Source organism: Musa acuminata, chromosome BXJ3-8 (assembly GCF_036884655.1).
Source record: "Musa acuminata AAA Group cultivar baxijiao chromosome BXJ3-8, Cavendish_Baxijiao_AAA, whole genome shotgun sequence".
NCBI lineage: Eukaryota > Viridiplantae > Streptophyta > Magnoliopsida > Zingiberales > Musaceae > Musa > Musa acuminata.
Window position 1 is genome coordinate 40,467,907 of NC_088356.1, and position 10,780 is coordinate 40,478,686.

The 10,780-nt window shown below is 41.3% G+C and overlaps 1 protein-coding gene across 1 annotated transcript; it reads right to left on the minus strand.

Annotated features, from left to right (window-relative positions):
* Positions 1-9,256: 9,256 nt before the first annotated feature.
* Positions 9,257-10,345, minus strand: LOC135644790 (protein GOS9-like). Its single transcript, XM_065162704.1, has 3 exons — positions 10,270-10,345; positions 9,666-9,854; positions 9,257-9,584 (listed from the first exon to the last, which is right to left on the minus strand). The coding sequence occupies exons 1-3, from the start codon at positions 10,270-10,272 to the stop codon at positions 9,348-9,350; spliced, it is 429 nt and encodes a 142-aa protein (XP_065018776.1). The 5' UTR covers positions 10,273-10,345; the 3' UTR covers positions 9,257-9,347.
* Positions 10,346-10,780: the final 435 nt, after the last annotated feature.

Below are 10,780 nucleotides of genomic sequence, written 5' to 3' on the forward strand. Positions count from 1 at the left end.
AGCTACTAGGCGACGGACTGTCCTAGAGCGGTGTTTCATCTAGGTGTGACCTAAGAGTGGGTGGATGAAGGTCGATTGCCAAAGGAGCGAACAAAATCAAAGGTGGAAGAGACCCTACGATGTATTGGCAGAGGCCACACATGGAGGGACCACAATTCGAGTTCATCCCACGAGGATCAGAATGCAATAGAGATGACACCAGGAGGCGACATGGTGCAGCGGATCGTGGTGGAACAGTTCGTGGCAATGCGATACACATGAATGAGTCTTGTGAGGGACTAGATCATACGGAGGTATAATCAGAAGCTACTGGAAGCTCCACTTCGGTGAACAACATGACGACAAGAAGGGCTATGGATTCAATGAGTGAAGGCCATGGTACCGCAGAGGCGGGTCTTCCGTGCGTGCATCGAATTTTGCATCGGATGAAAGCCTTGGTCATCAACATATGGGGGCTGTGTTCCACCAAGGAAAAAGTTCAAATGCAAGTACTAGTGAGTCCCATGGGAGGGACTTGATTATACAGAGGTATAATCGAAGCAGCTGGAGAATTGGACTGCTCCAGGGCTCATATTCGCTTAAGGGTGCCCGACAAGTCAAAGGACAAGGTCGAGTAAGCGAACGTTGCTACCAAGGAAGCTAAGGAGAATAGAATCGGTGCAAATCCTACAACGTGATGGCAGAGGCCATGCATGGGAATTGCAGTCTGTCTTTCCATCGACCAAAGGGAGCTGCTTGGAGAATATAGAGGTGTTGAAGTAGGGGATCGAAAGGGGCGAGGAAGCGACGACGAGTCCAGAGGGACTTAGCTACCCAAAATCAAGCATCAGTTAAAATAGAGGTGGACTCAGAGGAGTGCCATGGAGACATATCTACTGATCATGAAGAAAAGGGATGCAGATGCGAGGCGACGGATAGTAGGGTCATGGGCATGGCAGCACCATGGTACCGTAGAGGCGGGACTTCCATGAAAGGCATTGATCCCTTGCTCTCATGGAGGGAAAGCGCTTGGTCGTAAAAGGGGCCAAGGAGGCGGAGCATGCAGAGGCAAATCTCCAAGTACTGAGACAAGGCTGAAGGGCAAAGGCCAAGGAATTTCGTAAGACCAGTGTCAACGAGCTTCTCATCAAGATAGCTGAAAGTGAAGGACTTCGGTTCATGCAAGAGTGCACGACCAAGGAATGAAGCAGGCAGTACACGGTGCTGTACCTTTGGTACTTAGGGGAGTAGGCGGTAGGGTTGATGGAGAAGACGGTATAATCCCAGAGATGACCAAATCTATTAGAGAATTACTCCAAGTTGGGGTAAAAACTTCTTGCATTCTAGAAGTTCGATGGCATTGAGAAGGTGAATCACAGTAGCTAACTCAACGCAAGGAGTGTAAACACTTCATGTGCTTCAGAAGTGTGAGCAAAGAGCAGACGAAGGCCAGTAACCAGCTCGATGCATGGAGTATAATCTCGAGGAGGCAGGCGAAGTCAAGTAACCTTTGCCTTCTCAATTCTTAAGAGAATGGGCGAAACCGAGTACCCCAATTCTCTTATCTATCCAGCAGAGGAGCTCTGCATAAGTTCAACGACTCTTCGAAGATAATGGAAGACAATAGTTATCAAATCTTCACCAATGGTGATCAGTGCTACTGAGAGTAGATTGTCCGCTTCATTTCCCAACGAAATGCCAATCGAAAGCGGAAGTGATGCGAACCTACTTGGAAGTGACAATTAAGTGAAAGAAGAGTCAATGGTCAAATTTTGTGGAGGAAGGACCCAAAACTTCAAAAGTTTACGAGACGATGCTCGTTAAAAGCTCCAACAAGCATCCACCCAGTTCAAACAGCATGAGGCATTTGAGAGACTGACGCAGTAAGGATGGTCTTTTCCTTCATTTGGAGGATCCGCAGGAATCAACAAGGATCAACACAACTCAGCCAACCCCACACCAGAGTCAGAGTCATTGGTGAGTTGAAGCAGCATGGCGGATCAAAGGTTCGACTACTCAAAAACAGCAGCGGAGAGCAGTTGGGAGCCAAGAGACGTATTGTAGCTGGAGTAGAAGATTGAAGACTCAGCAAAGGGAGGAGTTGCAGTGTCGACAAAGGCTTCAACGAGGACGTCGAAGGAATAAGTGGGGGAGAATGCCACGAACAAACTTCTAAACAAGATGTTTGATGTAATGCTTATGTATGTCCATGTCTTTTGGTATGTTCATACTTTGACTAGCATGTAGAGGGACAGCCGAAGGCTTAATAGTCCCATTTTAGTTCGGACTATAATGGATCATTTTACCCTTTGTTATGCAACTGTTCAGAGCTTGTAAAGTCTATTTGTAATTTACTTTGTCTATGAAGTGTTTTTGGAAATGTTTGCTTGTGGATCCCGAATGAGACATTTTCTCTAACCCGATCTCTCTTTTGTGGGTCCTAAGGGACATGTCTTCGGGGACGTTGACCTTTGCGGACGGACATGCAAGGGTGCCGCACGACTTAGGCAAAACTAGCTAAGTCCGTGACAATGGTGCCAGCTTCCTCTGCTGTGGCCGCTTCCAGGCTCCCCGCCGTAGTTTCTCTGCCGCAGTAGTCTTCACTGCCATAGAAATCTTCGCAGCAGCAATAGTTTTCAGCAGCTTCTACAGCCGCAGCAATATGTAGCAGCTGAAGTCTTCAATAGCAGTCTTCACTACCACAGCAATCTTCGCTGCAGCAACGGTCTTCAGCAGCTGTAACAACTTCTGCAGCCGCAGTCGCAACCGCAGGAAGCATCCGCAGCTATAGCATCAGCAGCCGCAGCAGCCATAGTGATCTGCAGCTACAGCAGCAGGTACTCTTCTCACTCATTTCCTCCCCCACTTCCTCCATCTTCCAGCTACTCTTCTCACTCATTTCCTCCCCCACTTCCTCCATCTACCGTGAAGCACTGCTGTAAAAAAAAAAAAGGCGGGGGGCTGGGATGACTTCGTTATCTTCTTCTGATATTCCAGTTCCTAATTCTGCAGGGACTCATAGTTCTTCTCCTACAGGGCTTATCTCCATCAATACTGCCACACTAATCCCTTTCAAGTTATCAAAGGGTGGCAGCTATGGGTCATAGCGGGCTCAATTTTCTAATCTCTTATTTGGATACGACTTGCTAGGTTATATTGACGGCTCTTTCAATTGTCTGCCAACCATGCTCAACATCCCCGGAGAATCTAGTCCAGTACCTAATCCAACTCATAAACTGTGGCTGCGTCAAGATCGTCTCATCCTCCAAGCTATTCAAGCCTCAGTTGCTGGATCTGTCGCTCTATTGATTTCTGCATGTGTGACTATTGCCCATACGTGGTCTAAACTACAAACAACCTTGGTGAATCATTTGCGTATTCGCAAGCTCAGTCTTCTATCCAAGCTAATGGTGACCAAACAAGAGGAAAGTACTATCACTGATTATCTACAAAATATCAAAGTTATCATCGATGACTTGACTTTGATAGGTCATTCCCTATGTGACGAGGAGATCATCATCCATACCCTAAATGTTCTTGGAAATGATTACAAGGAATTGGCGGTTGCAATTCGGGCACGTAACTCACCAGTATCCTTTGAAAAACTCTATGACAAGTTGACTGACTATGAAATATATTTGAAGCGTGTAGACAAAATGCTTGGACTATCTATCACAACTCAAGTCAGTTATAAGTCTAAGAGGAAGAACACTCGGTACCCTCCGAACATCACCAAAGGTATTCTTGATCCTATGGGTACCATGCAACACCCCCCTTATCCCCCTAACTTCTCGCAAAGTGGCAACTCTAATACTCGTCCACCTTGGCATCCTACCCCTTCAAGCCACCAACGACGGGTAGTCTGCTAGCTGTGTAATAAAATCGGACACTCCGCTAAAGTTTGTTGGTCTCGACCCCGCCTTCCTGCTCTGTCACACTGGCCTCAAGCAAATCTTCTCATTGCTCTGACGACTAGCCAGCCCAACTAGATTGCATACTTTGACGCCTCCCATCACAGAACTATGATCTTCAGAATTTGTCTCTCCACAATCCCTATGGTGGCGATGAAGATATCATCATCAGTGACGGTAACGACCTTCCTATAACTCATACTGGTTCCACAACGTTTATTTCTGATACTACTACATTTACACTCGATAATGTTTTATGCGCCCCTAATATTAAACGCAACCTTATTTCTATTTCTCAATTTTGTAAAAATAACAATACTTCAATTGAATTCTTTCCTGATTCCATTCTTGTTAAGGACTTGAGCATGGGGGCATCCTTGGTATAGGGCCCGAATAGAGGAAACATTTACGAATGGACGTCAGCTCTATAAATAACCCAGCCCACTGTTCATTCTTCCGTTGCAGCTCCAATTGATATGTGGCATCATCATCTTGGTCATCCCTCATCCCTTATTCAGCACAAATTACTTTCTAGTTTCTCTCTTTCTATTTCTAAATCGCATAGCTCTATAATGCATTGTAATGCATGTCATAGTAATAAAAGTCATCGATAGCCATTTGGCTCATATTCCATTTCCACCTCTATACCATTTAAAATCATTTATATAGATGTTTGAGGCCCTGCACTAATCTTGTCTTTTGATAAATTCAGATTTTATGTCATTTTTGTAGATCACTTCACTAAGTACACATGGTTATATCCTCTTCACCATAAATCTGACATTTTGACCATCTTTCCCACTTTTCGAAAGTTGGTCAAAAATCACTTTCAGTCTACCATCAAAACAGTTTACTCTAATGGTGACGGTGAATATTAAGCCCCAGCGTCCTATCTCTCAGTTTGTGGTATCCAACACCTCAAGTCTCCCCCGCATACTCCTTAACTTGTTAGCTCCGTCGAACGCAAACATCAATATATAGTAGAAACTTTGGCTCACACTTATCCATCAGGCCTCCATGCCTTCAAACTATTGGACGGTAGCTTTTCAAACTATCGTCTACCTTATTAATAGAATGCCTATGCTAGTCCTACAATACCAATCCTCCTTTGACATACTATTTCACAAACCCTCAAACCTTCGTAAACTCAGAATATTTGGTTGTCTATGTTATCCATGGTTGCATCCCTATGCCTTTCACAAGTTAACATCACAATCTAATCCTTGTGTTTTTATAGATAACTCTTTTGAACATAATTCTTTCCACTACTATAATCTCCACACTCACAAAATTTTTAAATCACGTCATGTTATTTTTATTGAGTTTATTTTTCCTTTTCACAACCATACCTCTACTACCATGCAGACCACCTCATTAACCATTTCTCATTGGGGTATACCTCCGATCCAACCGGACGAGCCTCCCATGACATTGTCCAGTCCCTCCTCTCATGATCTACACTATTCCACTCCTCCGGTTCAGCAATTGCTCATTCCTACTGCACTTCTTTCTTCTCCAACTATTGAGGTACTTAGTTCAGGATCACAATCGCTATCTGTGCCTTCTTCTCGGCCAAGTGACCCTGACGTACCTCCACCTTACCCGGCCTATGTTAATGACTCTCAACCGCTTCTTCCAACAACATAACCTCACGGTCCCGTAGTCTCCACCATCTTATGACCACACGCTCTAAGAGTGGTATTTTCGAACCATGTTAGGTCCTTGATCTTCATGCTATCGTGGATTCCTCATCTACCACCGTTGAACCCACCACCTTCACTCAAGCCCAAAAATCTCTACATTGGCATACCGCCATGTGTGATGAATATAATGCCCTCCTCCATAACTCAACATGGGATCTAGTACCCTTTCATCATACACAAAACATCATCAGGTGTAAGTGGGTTTTTCAAGTTAAACAGAACCCTGATGGCTCTATTGCCCAATATAAGGCATGCCTCGTCGCCATAGGGTTTCATCAAAGACTTGTAGTTGATTTCACTAAGACATTTAGTCTCGTTGTTAAGCCCACTATAATTAGACTTATCCTGAGTTTGACCACCACTAAGGGTTGGCAATTACATCAATTGGATGTTAATAATGCCTTTTTACAGGGGACTCTAACTGAAGATGTATTTATGCACCAACCTCCTAGTTTCACTCATCCTTAATATCCAAGGTATGTTTGCAAACTTCGAAAAGCTATTTATGGACTTCATCAGGCTCCAAGAGCTTGGTACACTGAACTTGGCTCTTTTCTAAATTCAGTTAACTTTCTCAACTCCAAATCTGATTCCTCATTATTCTTATAACAACACCATAGCGACACAATATATATTCTGGTATATGTGGATGACATCATTGTCATAGGCAACAACCCTACAGAAATCCAATTGTTTATCGAATAGTTGGCAGCTCGATTCTCGCTCAAAGATCTAGGACTCCTAAATTACTTTTTGGGTGTCGAAGCTACATTCACATCTTCCGGTCTCTTTCTATCATAAAGAAAATACATTCAAGATTTATTGTCCAAAATAAACATGCTGGATGCAAATGTGGTTACCACTCCTCTATCTATTAGTAGCTCTCTCAAATTATCTGATGGAAGTCTTACTACGAAACCCACTCAATACCGATAAGTCGTTGGTTCCCTACAGTACTTAGCTCTTACCTATCTCGATATCTCATTTGTAGTCAACAAATTATCACAGTTTATGCAGAGGTCATATACTATGCATTGGTCTACAGTCAAACGAATTCTACGATATCTTAAGGGGACCCTCAATCATGGTCTCTTTGTTCGTAAATACTCTCCACTTCAGCTTCATGCCTTTACCAATGCTGATTGGGCAGGCAATTTTGATGATAGAATATCCATATCGAGGTATATTGTCTTCCTTGGCACTAACCCAATCAGTTGGAATTCTAAGAACAAAAGATAGTTGCACAGTCTACAACTGAAGCTGAATACTATGCCATCGCCACTGTCACTACAAAACTCAATTGGGTCACAAATCTGCTCAAGGAACTCAACATTAACGCCACTTCTATAATATATTGTAATAATATCGGAGCTACCTATCTGTGCGCTAATTTGGTGTTCCACTCCCTTATGAAACATATTGCTATTGACTTCTATTTTGTATGAGATCAAGTTGTTCGCCATCAAATACGAGTTTCTTATGTCCATTTGGCTAATCAGTTAGCCGACTCACTCACGAAGCCTCTCGCTCGTGAACTTTTTACATTACAACGATCTAAGATTGGTGTCCTTGATAGGAGCACCATCTTGTGGGGGCATGATAGCAGATTAGATATCCTCAACTATATAAGAAAATCTCTCTACTATGTTAAGGGAAATCCTCTATTCTGTTGAGGGAAATCCACCCTCCTAATCTGTATAAATAGGAGAGGGACTTGTTAATGCATTCAAACTTCATTAGTAATTTCCTTTCTATCTCTTTTCTAACATTTATAGGCTATTCACCTATAGCCTACATGTGTTGCATGAGTCTATTCATTCGTCAAGCTCAATTATACGTAACATCCTGGAAATACTGAGAAGTCAAACTTCACATTCCACGTCTTGTCCACAACAGTCCAAAATAATCTTAATGTGAATATTAATGCAAGTTCTTAGCTGGGAGTCTTATATTCTTAATGTGAATATATATATATATATATATATATATATATATATATATATATATATATATATATATATATATATATATATATATATATATATATATAAAATCATTAAAAAGGGCCTTGCCTTGACTTGCGAATCATTTTGACTTTCGAGCTTGTACCTTCTCAACATCCATAATTTTACACCAATACTTACAATGATACTTTTTTTATTGTATCATTATTTACACATTTATATTTTATCTTGTGTGAAATGTTACATAAAAATATAACTAATACACATCATATAGACTCGTATATGAGTATTAAGGAAATATTTATGGGTGAAATGATTTGAAAAAAAATTAAAATAATAATATATTGGTTAACGTATAATGAATCATGATAAATTTAAGTTTTTTTTAGTTGAATTGATCTCAATCTCATGAATGCTAATCATCCTAACCAACTGAAAACACATTATCAGTTTAAAAATTATCAACAAAAGAACTATATGTCTTAATAAATTTAAGTTGGATTGAATTATTGTCAAATCTAAATATAAATATTAATCAATTTGACTTAAACGTACCATTATTCAATTTTCTAACTTAGTATCAGATAGTTATTCTAAATGAGTGAAAATTTTATAAAAAATATATGCAGCTGAATAGATAATATATTATCTTTAATTCATAATTTAATAAACTTACATCTTTGGATTGAATTAATGTTCAATCTTATATATATTACATGATTAATTTGACTCATTAGTAGGTTTTTATATTGTAAATCAAGAGACAACTCTTTACGAGCTTCTATCATTCACAAAAGCTTCATTAGTTTTATCTCGGATACTACTCAAGAAATGAAGTAATTAATTCTCATTTAATTTAAAAATAAAAATAATGTTGCAACGATGCATCATGTCCATCATTTTTCGTGCGAACACACATGCCCATGGTCATGCAAAATTTTCGGGCACACGTTATCTCGTGCGAGCTTCCTTTTGCTAAAAGGTCGAAGAAGCTTCCTTTTCACAAGTAAGAGTGGGCCTTGCGCCTATCGATACCCTGTGTCATCTCTATCAATTCCTTTACATCCTCTTGTTTTTTTAGTGTTCTTCCCCACCCTTCAAGATACCTTTGCTTGGACACAAGCAAACCATGTCACATCCTCCGATCTTAGCCAAGTCTTCTTAGTTCCAAAAAGAGAGAGAGATAAAAGAGGGGAGGAAAGCCTCTCACCATTAGAGATGTGGAATAGTACAGGTAATTTGGAATCGTGGTATGTCATCCTTTAAGGAATGGTTGAGATATTTATAAGCTATTCATCTATAGCCTACATGCGTTGCATGAGACCATCCATTGGTCAAGCTCAATCATACGTGGCATCCTGGTAATATCGAGAATTAAAACTTCGTATTCCGCATCTTATCCATGTTATTCCAAAGCTGGTCTTAATGTGAATATTAACACAAGTCCTAGGAGTCTTAAAAAAACTATATATATATATATATAAATATATATATATATATATATGTATATATGTATATATGTATATATGTATATATGTATATATATATATATATATACATGTATATATATGTATATATATATATATACATGTATATATATGTATATATATATATATATACATGTATATATATGTATATATATGTGACTTTATTTATTTTATTCAAACTGGACCTTTATTTATTTTATTCATGATAACGATGACAGTAACAGTTCATTTCAGTTCATTTATTATGGAGTCCAAGTATCAGCAAGACTCATTTATTGAAGCAGCAGTATCAGTCCAAGGGGTCTAGTTCGGTGCCAGGTAAACTCCGATGGCCTCAATCATTTCGCCCGCACGTCCAAAGAAGCCAATGATCTTACCCGAGACTAGCGGAACGGAGAAAGGTATTCCGCCACTGGAGCCGAAAGGTCCATAGCTGTCCTTGTTGGTCCTCAGCGTCAGGTTCCTCACCAGAGTTAATCCCCACATCGTATCCACAGACCCCTCGACGCCCACAAGATACTCGTCCTCTTGCAGAGAAATCTGAACAACGACACTTTTCTGTCATTGAGGTACAACCAATCGATAATGTTAATTAGGAGGAAGATGACGAAGTGGACGAACCACGTAGGGTTTGAAATCGATGCTGCCGAAGTGCTTGGTCTCCGTCTGATCATTACGGATGAAGGTGATCACGATGGCGTCGATGGCCTCTACGGCGCCAATCTTGATTTCGGTGATGCGGTCGGCAGCCCCCATGTCCCATTCAGACCCTCCGTTGCCACCCCACAGCCCCACCTTGATCTCTCCCGCCTGCACGCATGTACGACACCATCACGTTATATACCACCATGCATCAAAACCTTGCACAGCAGGAAATGGATCAAGAGAAAGAACCATTTGCATGTAGATATGGATGTGTGTGTGGAAAAGAAGAAGAAGAAGATGACGATGATGATGCACGTCCTTCCTCTGGGACCTATATTACATTGGCGGGCCCATAACCATTTTCCTCAAATAAAACGTTAAACGTGTAGTACCTACGTAAACGTGAAACTCGTGATCGCTACCTACACAAGTGCAACAACACAGTGCATGCAAATAAACGCCATTACGTTATAAACCATGCATCGAACCTTACACAGTGCAACAACACAGACACAATTTGCACAGCAAGAATGTATAAAGAGAACGAACGACGTCACGGAGGCAAAGCCTCCTCTCTCACCATTTGCAGACTCCTTTCTTTTGCACAGGAAGAAACTTAGGGAAGACGGTGGATGCTGCACGTCCTCCCTCTGGGAAGAGGATGGGGGTATTTGTAGCCCTCCAAGGTTAACATGTGCCTACATAAACGTGAATCTCGTGATCGACCCACATCAGGTTCTGCAAGCGATGAAGTCAAAAGAAACACCTACAAGGGCTGAATTGGAGATGATGATCCCTCTCCATCTCATCCTTCGTAACACTTGGGTGTCGGCCAAGGATGGAAGCTGAGGTACGTAAACGTGAATCTCATGGTCATCTTAGCCATCTCACGTTGGATGGCTTGGCAAGCATCTACGTCGCATATGTCCTTCCATGGCGGAAATGCTAAGCTGCACATTCTGCATGCAGAACCTTAAAGACTTGTGAGCGTACGAAAGTTTGGTGTATGGCTGCCAATCTTCACTCAAAGGGCCTGAACGTAGCATATAATGCATACTCCCTTCCCTTGTGCTCGTTCGGTCGACGGTACA